General features: G+C 39.9%; 1 protein-coding gene across 1 annotated transcript in view; it reads left to right on the top strand.

The window, feature by feature from the left end:
- trrap (transformation/transcription domain-associated protein) overlaps positions 1 to 14,291 on the top strand; it is a 103,098-nt gene that overhangs the window by 88,169 nt on the left and 638 nt on the right. Inside the window, exons 67-72 of the mRNA XM_056253031.1 lie at positions 9,679 to 9,904; positions 10,427 to 10,644; positions 11,492 to 11,676; positions 11,998 to 12,201; positions 13,354 to 13,548; positions 13,654 to 14,291. The exon at positions 13,654 to 14,291 is cut by the window's right edge and continues 638 nt beyond it. Of these exons, the coding sequence (XP_056109006.1) occupies positions 9,679 to 9,904; positions 10,427 to 10,644; positions 11,492 to 11,676; positions 11,998 to 12,201; positions 13,354 to 13,548; positions 13,654 to 13,938 (1,313 nt within the window). The 3' untranslated portion in view covers positions 13,939 to 14,291. The remainder of the gene's footprint in view (positions 1 to 9,678; positions 9,905 to 10,426; positions 10,645 to 11,491; positions 11,677 to 11,997; positions 12,202 to 13,353; positions 13,549 to 13,653) is intronic.

The raw sequence follows: 14,291 nt of genomic DNA, 5'->3' as shown, positions 1-14,291 counted from the left end.
TTTTTCCCCGTCGATATTGGAACGTGTGTGAAGTACAAAGCATATAATAAATAATAGTTTTGCATCCAAATACATTGCGAATATGGAAACATTTTGATTCGAATGAGAGAGTTACGTGTGCCCAACGCCGCTTACTTTCACTTTAAATTATTTCGTTTTGGCTTGTTTAGTTTTTTTTTCCCATTCTTGTTCTGTTCTGAATATCATTAAGAATATTCCACAAAAAATCCTTTAAAGGTGCCCTAGAATGGGGCTATTTTATTATTTTATAATGTTTTCTGGGTTGCCCTTATAATGTTAGTATGTTTTTTAGATCAAAAATAGTCATAATTTAGAAATAAAAGGCATTTTTCCTAGCCTGATTTTAGCCTCTGATTTGAACGCTCTGTTTGAAGGGGCGTGTCTGCTGTGGGATTCAGTGTAACCGGCCACTGCTGTGATTGGCTGACATGCTTGCATATGAAATAGCTACATATTACACGTGAAACTCTCTCGAATACTTTTACTAAAGCTATTATGAGAAGGGTATTCCTGCACAACCGGAGGCTGCAGTTTTAGGACCCCAGTTCTAGGACCGCAGTTTCAGGACCCTAGTTTTCTGTTACAGCGCCACCTACCGAACTGGATCACCAAAAACACTAATTTAACCCCTTTCGTGGCAAAGATCACAGACGGCCCCAGATTATTGTTCTTCAACATTCATTACTCGTTAAAACATCACACTCTTACTTATTTGACCTAGACAAACTGAGCATCATTAGAAAGATTTAAAACTCCAGCTTTGATATTTGACCACTGTTTATGATAAAACTGGTTGTCAGTGACATTAATTTCTTAATTTATGACAGGAGTGCAAAAGTATTAATCTGTAACGTTCGTTATTTTGAATAGAAATCATCACTCATACAGCAGTCATTCACGTCTTCTCCGGTTTATTTGTGTTCACATACATATAGCATTCGCCAGGGCTCTTAGTCCAATGGTGCACATATTTGGAGAAATAATGATTTTCATGTTCCACTACTAAATTATGCGATCTGAAGCTCAAACAGCGAACACAGCGAGAACTGTGTCTCCCCTTCCTGATTTGCGTCAGTTATGATCTCATATTCGCTATAGAGCTGTCAATCATCTCACGTTGTTGAACGTGACAAAGATCCTGCCCTTCTGCATGACGCGCTACTGTGTACACTTCTTCATTCTGACCTCTGTGATAACAAAGCTAAGACACATCTCTTCACCTGAAACAATAAGCTAATAAATGCACGATTTCGAGTATATGTGGTTTGTGTGTGATTTTTGGATATTTTTATATGAATAAAGAATGTTTACAGTATTGCTAAGCAAGGTGTAGCCATTAGCTGCATATAAAATGCTAAAAATAACATATTTCAACATCTTTTTTTGACTTAAAACCATTTTAAACCGCGACCGGGATATGATACAAATACTCGATGGTGGTTTAAAGTGAGCTTTTAGTAAAAGTGTAATATTAATCTTTTAAATTGTGTCATGTAGCTTGATGCTACTTGCTCTAATCCACCTGCTGCAGGAGCTTTTCTATTTCATAATCTTATTTGTGAAAATATATATTTTTTTTTCTAACAAGACTTAAGATAATAGGTGGATCTTGATACTATGTACAAACTAAACCACCCGGATCCTATAACTGCGGTCCTGAAACCGCAGCCGCCGCTATATCATCCAGTTCGGTAGGTGGCGCTGTCACAAAAAACTAGGGTCCTGGAACTGCGGTCCTAAAACTGGGGTCCTGAAACTGCAGCCTCCGGTTGTGCAGGAACACACTACTGGCTATTATACGTTTTTACTATTACAGCTATCGAGATTAAGGAATCGTGAGATGTTTTTAAAGTATTTAGATCTATTCCCATCACATAAAATGTTGCCGTGATGAGCATTGAGCAAGCAGATGACAGTCTGTTGATCGCGAGAATGAAGATCTTATCATTGAAACGCAGTTTCTGCACTCTCTGTAATGCTTTCACCAATGCAAACACGATGATGTACATACAGTAAGAGCTTTGTTGTGCAGTGTAACGTGCGTCATTGATTTCATAACGATTTGTCCAGATAAACTCGCGCTGTGTGGAAAGATTGTTCTTTGATCGCTTTCTGTATATAATTTGTTTGCAATTTAAATAAGATTATTTTCATCCTACTAAAAGAAACGATATGAAGTTGATATTTTAGTCACTGGCTTGACTTACTGATGCATAAACAGTATTGAACGATTTTGAGAGAAAAATTACCTGTCTGAACTTGAACAATTAGGCTACACATCAGAAATTGTTGCTTGGTCGCTCGATCGATTTATTTTCAGACGTTCATCGAGGCCAGCTCTGTATTGGCCCAAGTTGAGGAAACAGTCGTCGGTGAAATGTTTGGACCATACAAAACTTTGGGAAGTTGTGTCGGCGCATTTCCAGAGAAAATAAAATTAAGCCATTGTTTCTTCAGAGGCTCGGATGAAGGAACTAAAAAATACTTTTGTGTTCATGTGTACATCCAAACACTGATCAACTGCCATGCTTCGGCTGCGCAGTTCCGCCTGCCATTGAACATGGGCTGGCATATGCAAATGTTTGGAGGCATACATATTAATGATCCCGACTGTTGCGTCACAGTCGGTGTTATGTGGAGATTCGCCTATTTTTCAGGGGTGTTTTTCAAAAACGAGATTTAAATAAGGAGGAGAAAACAATGGTGTTTGAGACTCACTGTATGTCATGTCCATGTACTGAACTCTTGTTATTTAACTATGCCAAAATAAATTCAATTTCACATTCTAGGGCACCTTTAAATTTAGTGTATTTTTTAAGCATGCAGCAAATGATAGTAGGCTATTAATTGGTTAAAAGATTGGTTAATTAACCGGTTAATTATCATCCCTGTATAAATGGTTAGATCAAATTAGTGCATAATCAACTGTACGTTGTGATCACGTCATGGATCAGCCAGTGCACGTGCATCATCAAAAGCGGTTGTTAAAGCTGCAGTCCGGCGTTTTTCCTCTGTCGCCATCTCTGTTAGAAATCTGCAATTGCAGTCATTCGCGGAATTATCAACTTTACGTGAGTTGTACTTCAACACCCTCGACACGGCACAGCGCGGATGAACACAGACACAGTGTTTGAGGAGAGTGTGCTGTGCAGCTGTCAGTCACCGCGCCGATGTGGAGACTCATTCGGAATCACAGATTATTCCTTTTGGAAGTATGACCAACATAAGAATTTTCACTGGAAAATGTCATCTGAACTAGTAAGAAACATCCACCTTTGTTCTGGTTCTGACATTGCAGTAAATCGCGCTGATTAAATCTAACAATTGCTTATAAGTTATCATATCACGCAAAACCGTGCAAATTATACTATGTTCTCAAATTGTTAATGTTAACGTCAGCAAGCATTGCGTGACTACATGTAATGTCCTTCCGATATTATCCTTGTTTTTGCATGGGTCCGGTTGCAGTCTCTTTTTTTCTGTAGCCACTCCGAAGTCCGAACGAAGTCTTTTGCATTTTACAGCGGGTGAGTCTCCAGTTGTCACTTTTGATTGTCGTTTGAACCTTTCTGGATCCGCCATCAAATTGATAAGTTTAATTATATCAAGTGCTGTGAGAAAAGGCTATAAATCTCCACCTCCAACATCCTCACACGCAATATAGCCTACTAGCCGAGACTCCTCCTTTATGTGTACAGAATCAGATGTGGCGTAATGACGCAAAGACATGCTCAAATCTCCCGCGGAAATCCACCAGTACCACTGGAATTAAAAACATTATTACAAGCTTACCGTTTTGAATCGAGCTAAGGCAAGCAGATAGTTTTGAACACTGGCTGGTTATGTATTTAATCAAATATGTATTTTGGATCATTTTTAACCCGAAAAAAAGCTACGGACTGCAGCTTTAAGAAAATTGCTGAGCTAAATTTTTGTGCCATCTGTGCACAGCAGTGTTTTAAATAAGAATAAAGTCAAATGCACCTTTAGCCCCATTGTATTCTGTATGCTTGGCTTAAGAATAGGCCTATAGGCCTATGTGTCGCGTCAATAAATTAAAAAAAAAAAAGGTTGCTCTTGAAAAAGTTTGAAATCCACTGTCCCACAGTCATGAAAAACATCAGGTAATTTCAAAAGTGAGATTTAAAATTCTAAAAAGTCATGGAAATGTATTTAGTCAAAATCTGTTATTTTCACATATTGCTATGGTATTTATTTATTAATATTTTGAATTCGCTTACATAATTGTCTTTGATTTTGTGCCATTTTTCACTTTTATTCGTTTTTGGATTTTTTTATATATAATTTAAAATATTTCTATAAAAAATTGTTAGTATTGTTTTAGTAATTAAGTTAAACTTGAACTTATTTCAGTTAGTTGCAAATTTTTGCTTAAGCTTATCTAATATTTATATTTTATTTCAGCTTTATATAAATTACCCAAAAAATGTATTAGTTTTATTTTAACAACAACACTTGATAGTATAAACTTGTCTTGTGATTCTAATCTCTATAAAATTAATTTAAGATCCAATGTATCCAATGAAAAATCATGGAAATGAATTGGTCATGGTCTGGGAACCCTCATTATAGCTGGATTTTCTTGATCCAATCAAATCTCAATCTCGAAATATTCTGTTTCACTTTAAAATGGCATATTACCGAAGCTTAGTGTGTTCTGAATGCTGTTTTTCAAATGCAGTTCAATATCATTGACACAGATAAAATAATTCAAGTCAGCTGACTCTTTGAGAATGAGCTGTCACATGTGGACTTCACAGAAGTGTCGGCAGAAGTCTAAACTGCAGGCAAGCGCACTTAAAGGATCACGTCCCCTGTGCACAATTACACATGCTTTCATTCTTGTCTCTGTTCTGCATAACCACTTCTGCTCAGAGTTAACCACAGGCCTCTCCACCAGACCGACTCAGAGAATAATTGGCTCTGTGAACCATGTGATTAGATTTAATGGGAAGATGACTATGGGCAGAACTGTGTGTATAAAGGTGCTGTTGACTGTAAAGAAATTACACAGCTTTAAGTCAACATGCATACAAAAAAAAAAAAAAAAAACACTACACATGCCAATTATGTGTGGATTGGTTAGGACGAAAAAAGTACAAAACATTTTTTTGGTAATTTGCTAAATGTTTTGTATTTTGTAATATTACTTTTATTTAAAATTTGATTGTTGTTTAGTTTCATTAGGTTAAGGGGAAGTGTGTAATTTCTGTCACTTATGATACCAAACAAAATGGCAAACATAATTTTCAAATGCTCCACCTGTCTTCCATTTTTCAACAATACGGTTTTTCTCCAAACTCATCACACAGGTTGAGCTTGTTACCCAATTATCTGGCCCACTTTTACACATGTACCTTTAAATCATAGTCTCCTTTTGTTTTGTTTGTGTGTTTGTTTTACTTTTAGTGGAAAAGTTTGTTGAGGAAGTTTGTTTGACTTTTTTTTTCTTTTTTCTTTTCTGTGACTTTAAATCCCAAATGTCCTTCACCCCCCTCGAGATGTTTGTTTTTAAAATCTCTCTGAGTACGGAAGAAGTTGCCACGGCTCTTTCCTGAGGCCAGTTTTGTACCCATTGGCCGACAATAACCTTCCAGTGCCCCCAGTGTAGACCTTGCTCTCAGGAAGCAGAGCATGTGTGATCCGAGGCGTATGTTAAAACAAACTCCCCCTCAGCTGTCCTCTGCTCAGGAGAGCAGAATATGTTTATACTTTCCTTCCCTGTCCACCTACAGTCTCTCCACCTCAGTAAACCTTGAATCCTGGAGCTACTGTTCTTGTTTGCTTCATATTGAGTTCTATCCGGAGGCCTGTGTGTGTGTTCATGGCCTTAGAGGACTGTTAAGATTGTAAGGGTGTAAAACAGATGTTGTGGTGCCAGCTGTCTCTGGGCAGTGAGGCGTGGCCAGCGCGCCCTGAGCCTTCTTTACTCACCTGACACCGCGTTCTACTGGGAATGAGTTTTTGGAGGGGAACCAGCAAAGCACACAGCCTCTTCAATCTCTGTATCCTTCTCTCCTTTTCCCTAAAAGTTTCTCCTCCCAATCTCTCCATCCAACACGTGTCCAAACACACACTCAGCACCATTTTTTAAGAATCTTTTAAACCAATCAAATGCAAGCCAGGTGTATGTTACTGGTTATCATAATGTGGGCTGCCCAAAGACTCTTTTTCTTTTTTTTTTGCTAACAATATAATTACATTTTTTACTTTTGATGAGATCTCATTTAAATGTTTTTTGCACTGTAATGTCATACTTGTATTAAAAACATAAACCTGTTCAAATTAAAGTATACAAAATTTGTTTGGGTTATAAATTATCCAAAATAAATGTTTGAGCAGGTATATAACCAGCCAGTGTTCAAAACTCTCTGCTTGCCTTAGCTCGATTCAAAACGGTAAGCTTGTAATAATGTTTTTAATTCCAGTGGTACTGGTGGATTTCCGCGGGAAATTCGAGCATGTCTTTGCGTCATTACGCCACATCTGATTCTGTACACATAAAGGAGGAGTCTCGGCTAGTAGGCTATATTGCGTGTGAGGATGTTGGAGGTGGAGATTTATAGCCTTTTCTCACTTTACTTGATATAATTAAACTGATAAATTTGATGGCGGATCCAGAAAGGTTCAAACGACAATCACCAGTGACAACTAGAGATTCACCCGCTGTAAAATGCAAAAGACTTTGGACTTTGGAGTGGCTATAGAAAAAAAGAGACTGCAAACGGACCCATGCGGATACAAGGATAAATATCGGAAGGGCACTAAATGTAGTCACGCAATGCTGATGTTGAACATTAACAATTTGAGAACAAAGTATAATTTGCACGGTTTTACGTGATATAAGTGATTGTTAGATTTAATCAGCGCGGTTTACTGCAATGATTTTTTTTCCCTTAGTTGGTCAGAACCAGAACAAAAATGGATGTTACTTGTTCAGATGACATTTTCCGGTGAAAATTATTATGTTGGTCATACTTCCAAAAAGAATAATCTGTGATTCTAAATGCCAGTCTCCACACCGGCGTGGCGACTGACAGCCGCACATTCTCCTCAAACATTCATTCATCCGCGCTGTGCCCTGTCGGGGCACAACTCACGTAAAATTGATAATTCCTCGAATAACTGCAATTGCAGATTTTGAACAGAGATGGCGACAAAGAGGAAAAACTGCGGACTGCAGCTTTAATATATATATAAAAAAATGGGTGTGTACTATGGACATAGGGAAATTTTCCTGAGGTAAATGTAATGTTAGATGACAAGTTGTTTACAAGCTATTTTATTGACATCTTCCTGTGGTTTAATACTGATTGAGTGATGGCATAACACTTTGTCTACACCGAACGAGAGCGGCACAATGCAACGCGGAAAAAGGAAAGAGTCCATTAATGATAATAATAATAATTTGTTACATTTTATATAGTGCTTTTCTGGGAACTCAAAGCGCTTTACATATAGAAGGGGGGGAATCTCCTCAACCATTACCAATGTGCAGCATCCACCTGGATGATGCGATTGCAGCCATATTGCGTCAGAACACCCCTACACGCCAGCTTATTGGTGGAGAGGAGACAGAGTGATAAATCCAATCAGTAGCCTATATATGGAGATGATTAGGAGGCCATGATGGAAAGAGGCCAATGGGCAAATTTAGCCAGGATGCTGGGGTTACACTCCCTGCTGACCTCACTAACACCTCTTCCAGCAGCAACCAGGTTTTTCCCTGGAGGTCTCCCATCCAGGTACTGACCAGGCTCAGCCCTGCTTGGCTTCAGTGGGTGACCAGTCTTGGGCTACAGGGTGAAATGGCTGCTGGCATTAGAATCACTGTTACTGTCTACACTGAAAACTGAGTTACATTTTCTCTATACGAGACTCTTTGCTATTTTTGTTTCAGATATATGGGAGTCGTAATGCCATTTCATAACATTTTAATATTTAAAATTATTTTTTCTTGAATATCCTTTTGGAGATTTTTGTAGTTTTTTCTTTACAAACACCAATATACAGATACATTTTTAAATAAATGCTTAAATTGTGTACCTTTCATTTTGTATTGAAAGTAATAATGTAGTGCTGGGTAAAAAATACTAGTAAAAGTACTGTGATAGAATACTAGTGGTGTTTATGTTTCTGAAATGCTTGTTTTACCTTCGCGGGTTTATGCTATTCTCGAGCGTTGCTGTCTACATTGATCTAAAGCGGGAGCGTGTCTGCGGGGCCGAGGCTGTTTCAGGGCTCCTGTTGTGCTGTACACTGTGTTCACTCAGGCATTTCTGTGATGGAATTTAAAGTAGAGAATTCACCGGAGACTTCTGCACAGCGAGCAGTGCAGGCAGACGGCCGATGGGGGGGGGGGTATTTTTAGCGCTTGGCCACCTCCACCGCCCGAGCATTATTAGGTGCAGAAAACTTCCGCCTACCGTGTATCTCATTCACAGGTCAGAGAGCAGAGACTTTGTTTTCTACAGCAGCAGGGAGCTCAAATCCCCCTAGAGTTGAACTGATCCTGGGTCAGTGAGAAGGCTGAAACTGAGCGCACCGTACACCCCATCCATGCTCAAAGATGCTACATTTATCAGAAAGGAACCCGTGCTGCCCAGGAGGTGCCGTTATCTGGAAAAAACCCTCGCTTCGGGCCACTGTCGCTGCAGGGGATTGTCTGTTCATTTTTTTCTAAATTGATTGCACCAAGTCGACCGCTGCGCGTAGCTGTGCTTTTCAAGTCAAATCTCTTTCTTAATGCTCACTGGTCATTAAGCACCTAAACAGTCTTAAAGTCTCTCAGAAATAGTCAGATTGGCGGAGATTACAGAGCGTGTCTGATTTCATAAGACATCTAATTTGGGGCATGGAAATGGGCGGGAGCTGCAGTGCTTATGGCAGTTTACTGCTAAACAAAATGTCACACAGGACGTTGACGATATTGCAAGTGTCATTCGAGCAGTAAGAGTTTCTTAAATGGCCTTTCATTATGTGTGGCAGCCACATCTCACTGGCTTTGACATGAGTGGCAGCTCAATGCAAGATGCTTTTGAATTAAAGCCCCTTCTGCCAAAATGTTAATTATACAAAGATATTTTTTCTGCAGGGTGTTTTTCCTCTTAAATGTCTAAAATTAAATGCCAAGCCATTTCAGTATCTGCGGTATGTGGTTTTATTAATGTGGCGCAACAGAAGTATTAAAGTGGAGCAGTTTTTAGCCTTTTTGATAAAGACGTTCTGGCCTGGAGGTTGTCTCTAAAATTGGGAACGTGGCTTGCCTTCCGACCATACCTTTTGTGCATGTTCTCCAACGTAATGCACAATGTCATTTAGAAGTTGCATTGAGCAGTTAATCCTTTTTTTTTTCCCTCCTCATGAACCTTGATGTTATCAGCACCATCATGTCGCAAGGGGAACCTGGGAGGAAGTGCACTACTTCTGTTTCACTGATCCAAAGATAACGTCTCCTCCCGTCTCAGTCTCTTTCTCACACTCTCTGCCACTTTTGCTCTGCCACGTGTACCTATTTCACACATGCAGAGGCTTTTCCTCCACCTGTTTTTATTCCATCTTCTTTTGCAGTGTTTTTTCTTAGCAACCTATCTGTTCCTCTGTTTTACCGTGCCCCTTCACTCTTTCCGTACACAGATTTTGACTTCAGTGTTCCCGGCTCCATGAAGCTGCACAATCTCATTTCAAAGCTGAAGAAGTGGATCAAGATCCTGGAAGCCAAGACGAAGCAGCTGCCTAAGTTCTTCCTGATAGAGGAGAAATGCCGTTTCCTTAGCAACTTCTCGGCCCAGACTGCCGAAGTGGAGATCCCGGGAGAGTTCCTCATGCCTAAGCCCACACATTATTACATCAAGATTGCCAGGTAACAATTAATACACACCAGGGATGGGGTTGTGCTGGTCGACTGATCATTTAGTCATCCAATCACTGACTAGTTGATCTGTCTTAAGGAAGTCATAAATAATTAGCCTAGTTTCAACAATACCTGATGAATTTTGCCGCATAAAATATATCAACCAAAAATATGGTGAACTCAAAATCACCAAAAAAAAGAAAGAAAAAAGCTAGTCAGCCTCACTAATCATCTATTCACCCAACTAGTTAGTTTTATTTTTGCAAATTGCATCTGTGTAGGGGCCAGCAAAAAACAAATCTATCCTAATTATTCAGGACTGGCTTTAGACAAATAAGTTGACTAGTGATTTTTAAATGTAGCTTCATGTTCTTAATACACACTTGGACTCGTAGGTGGTTTTTGATTACTTTTTTTTTTCTCCAGTTGGAGTTCTAAGCTAGACTCCAGCTGAGACCTTAATTCTTTATGATTACTTCATCATCACTTACCCATCATTCTCTCTCTCACCCTCTTACTCTACCTCCTAAGGTTCATGCCCAGGGTGGAGATTGTTCAAAAGCACAACACAGCTGCTCGACGCCTCTACATCCGCGGGCACAACGGCAAGATCTATCCATACTTGGTGATGAATGACGCATGTCTGACGGAGTCCCGCAGAGAGGAGCGTGTGTTGCAGCTCTTGCGGCTACTCAACCCCTGCCTGGAGAAGAGGAAAGAGACCACCAAGAGACACCTCTTCTTCACAGGTACTGCGCTAAACACAGATCACACAGAAACGGTCCCTTCCCCATGACTATCTATCTCTCTCTCTATCTCTCTCTCTATCTCTCTATCTTTACTTTGGACATGACCTTTCGTTTCAATGACCAGGTTCAAGCCTGAAGTTTATTTGTAATAAATAATCAAAATAAAATCATGTAGAAGTATACTTATAACATTATAAAGAATAAAATAAAATAAATTATTTTAAATACATGAAATTTTTAAATGCATTTTTACTTCTCTATTGACATATATTTTAAATTGTGGCATACATGTGTTCAGATCTGCCCCATTTGAATGCTGTCCATTTGCGCTCAGTGCTGGACTCAATGGCCTAGTTGCTCTCAGACAGATTGGTGGAGGTAAAAGAGAAGAAAAAAGAGGCAAGATTGAGGGGAAAAGTACCAGAAAAGCTGTGTAGTTGTAACAGAAGAAGAAAGAGAGGGGACTGGAGCAGAAGGAATGAAAATGAGGTTGCTCTTCTCACTGTGGAGACTAAGGGAGGAAGATCTAAATTGTCTTTTTTGTGACAGACACATTAAAGATGAAACTCTCTCGGGTCAAAGGTCCAGGGTGCCACGTTTTAGCTTTTTCGCTGGAACATTTTGTCTTTACTTTTTTTAAATGAAAAGAAAAGAGGTTGATTTTGATGCTGTAACGTAATTATTAATAATCTTAGGGCTGGTTAAATGCACATTCTATTTTATCATGAATTAATGCATTTCACTAAAGTTATTTATTAGATTGGGTTATGCGGTATGAGATGTCCCAGTGGTCATGTGACATGCTTACCAGCAGAGTTCATCCTCCTTAAATCTGTTCTCTTCCCAGTCCCAAGGGTGGTGGCGGTATCTCCTCAAATGCGGTTAGTTGAGGACAATCCATCGTCTCTGTCTCTGGTGGAAATATACAAGCAACGATGTGCTAAGAAGGGCATTGAGCACGACAACCCCATTTCCCGCTATTATGACCGGCTTGCAACTGTTCAGGCTAGAGGAACTCAAGCCAGCCATCAGGTATGCCATGAATAATTGTAAAAACTATATCAATTAAAAAGGTATAAAAAAAAATCATGAAATTGCCAAGGACATGTCAAATATGTTTTCTCCTATATTTATATTTTATATACAGATCTGGATGCCTAATGGAAGTGAGAATAGTAATAATAATCTATATAATAACAATAGATTTGACTAATAAAAAAACAATAAATGCCCTTACTTTTTGATTTTGGGTGGAAATGAACTGGACATTTACCCTAATACGCAGTTAAGTAAATGAACCAATAAAATAGCTTTTCTATCTTTTCAAGTCATCTTTTTTGTCCATGTTTTAAGGTCCTGCGTGACATTCTAAAGGAGGTCCAGAGCAACATGGTTCCTCGTAGCATGTTAAAGGAGTGGGCTCTGCACACCTTCCCCAACGCCACAGACTACTGGACTTTCCGCAAAATGTTCACCATCCAGCTTGCTCTAATCGGCCTGGCTGAGTTCATGCTGCACCTGAACCGTCTCAACCCAGAGATGCTGCAGATCGCACAGGTACCTGAATGACTTGACGTAATGGAACTGATCTCATACTTGATACTAGCTCTCTTTCATCAAATATACATGCATCCAATTAGTCCAAAGCAGTGTGTTGGGTCATCACACATGCTTCAGTTTTTGTTGGCCACTCTCTAGCTGTCCTGCAACATTTGCGATATGGTATCGGGTCAGTGCAGGTCCGCAGAGTGCATTTGAAAGTCTTTTATTAGATATGTGCGTCAAACAAGCACCTCATCTTATGATTCTTATCTGCAGTTTTCTGACAGGCGGACGAATGGTCGGCTAAGTGGGTATAGTAAGCCCCCTTACTGCCGGTTCCACTCTACAGATCTCATTAGGCACTGGGAGATTACCACGGCAGGCAGAGCGGACAAGCAGATATGTGCTGTCTTTGTCTCTGTCTCTGTCTCTCTCTCTCTCTCTCTCTCTCTCTCTCTCTCTCTCTCTCTCTCTCTCTCTCTCTCTCTCTCTCTCTCTCTCTCTCTCTCTCTCAATAACACACACAAACCATCATGCATTTCCCTGGTGTATCGCTTCCAGGGTAGCTATCCATTTGACTTCAGGTATTGAGATTGGTCCTGTGCAGGGTCTAAATACTGAACTTGAATCACGTTTGAACATGTTCTTATTGTGCTTGGAGTTTCACAATATTTGAGTGACCGTTCATCATTATTAAAGAAAAAATATATTTTATAGTATAGATAATTATATTATTATATAAAATGTAATCTTAAGCATGTTATCTGTGAAATGCTTTATTGGTGATGACGACGCTCTACGTCAAGGGCATCAGAAGGCAAATGGAGACTTTTGCTCATATGCTGAAATGCTGATGCAGACCACAGTGGGTGTAGGATCGATACTTCCTCACATTTTTGTGGTCGGATGTCTACAACGCTATCCATTTTTTCCCAGAGTGCTATAGATTAGCTGTTTTCTGATGTTGGTCCCACTTGAGTCCCACATGAGCAAATGGGCTCCTTTCCCAAATTTGCTTTATTTCTCTGGATGGAAACTAATGACTTGGCGCCACATGATATTTATCTCTCAAAGTTAGCTGAAGTCTGCAAATTGTACTTTCGGTTTGACAAGGTCAGATTCTCAGAGATTAATTAAATGACACTACTGTGTTGTTTCCCCCAACAGGACACAGGAAAACTCAATGTATCATACTTCCGCTTCGATATTAATGATGCCACTGGTGATCTGGATGCCAACCGGCCCGTCCCCTTCAGGCTGACGCCCAACATCTCTGAGTTCCTGACCACCATCGGTGTATCTGGACCCCTCACGGCTTCCATGATAGCGGTAGCACGTTGCTTTGCTCAGCCTAACTTCAAGGTATGCATTACGAAGAACAAGAATAATGAAGAATGAGACTCTACACTTTCAGTCTCTAGGATTCTTGACCCACTCTTGACCCAATCTGTGTCTCCCCTCAATCAGGTCGATGGCATCTTGAAAGCAGTTCTTCGGGACGAAATCATCGCTTGGCATAAGAAAACACAGGAGGATACATCCATGCCTCTGTCCCCAGCTGGACAACCTGAGAACATGGACAGCCAGCAGCTGGTGTCTTTGGTCCAGAAAGCTGTGACAGCCATCATGACCCGCCTTCACAACTTGGCCCAGTTTGAGGGTGGTGAGAGTAAAGTAAACACGCTAGTGGCAGCCGCCAACAGCCTGGACAACCTGTGCCGCATGGATCCTGCCTGGCACCCCTGGTTGTAGGTTGTGTAAAGAAAGTAATCCTGGCAGATCTCAGAGAAATGCAATACTGTGACAGAGAATGTCAGAGTGGATGAATTTGCCCTGCACATGTTTAAAAAAAAATGTCTTGGTTTGAATTCACGTATTTGGAAGGGGTTATAAAATGTGCAAACTGTAATTTAAAAAAGAACATGATATTACCTAAGATCTTTAGTTTTCACTGTTATATTCACCGGTTAGAGATACATGCAGCTTTGTTTGGTTGGACAGAGACTATTGTAAAAACTGACGAGCTTTGTAAAGTGCTTTTGTTGAGACTGTCGTGATTGTCAGCGAAGTGTGACGGTACAATACAGCCTTTGAGAAAATACTGT

The sequence above is a fragment of the Rhinichthys klamathensis genome, unplaced genomic scaffold, assembly GCF_029890125.1.
Source record: "Rhinichthys klamathensis goyatoka isolate OS25496 unplaced genomic scaffold, OSU_Roscu_1.1 h1tg000101l_1, whole genome shotgun sequence".
Classification (NCBI taxonomy): Eukaryota; Metazoa; Chordata; class Actinopteri; order Cypriniformes; family Leuciscidae; genus Rhinichthys; species Rhinichthys klamathensis.
Note: the sequence above shows the minus strand (reverse complement) of the source record. Positions and strands in the feature narration are given on the sequence as shown.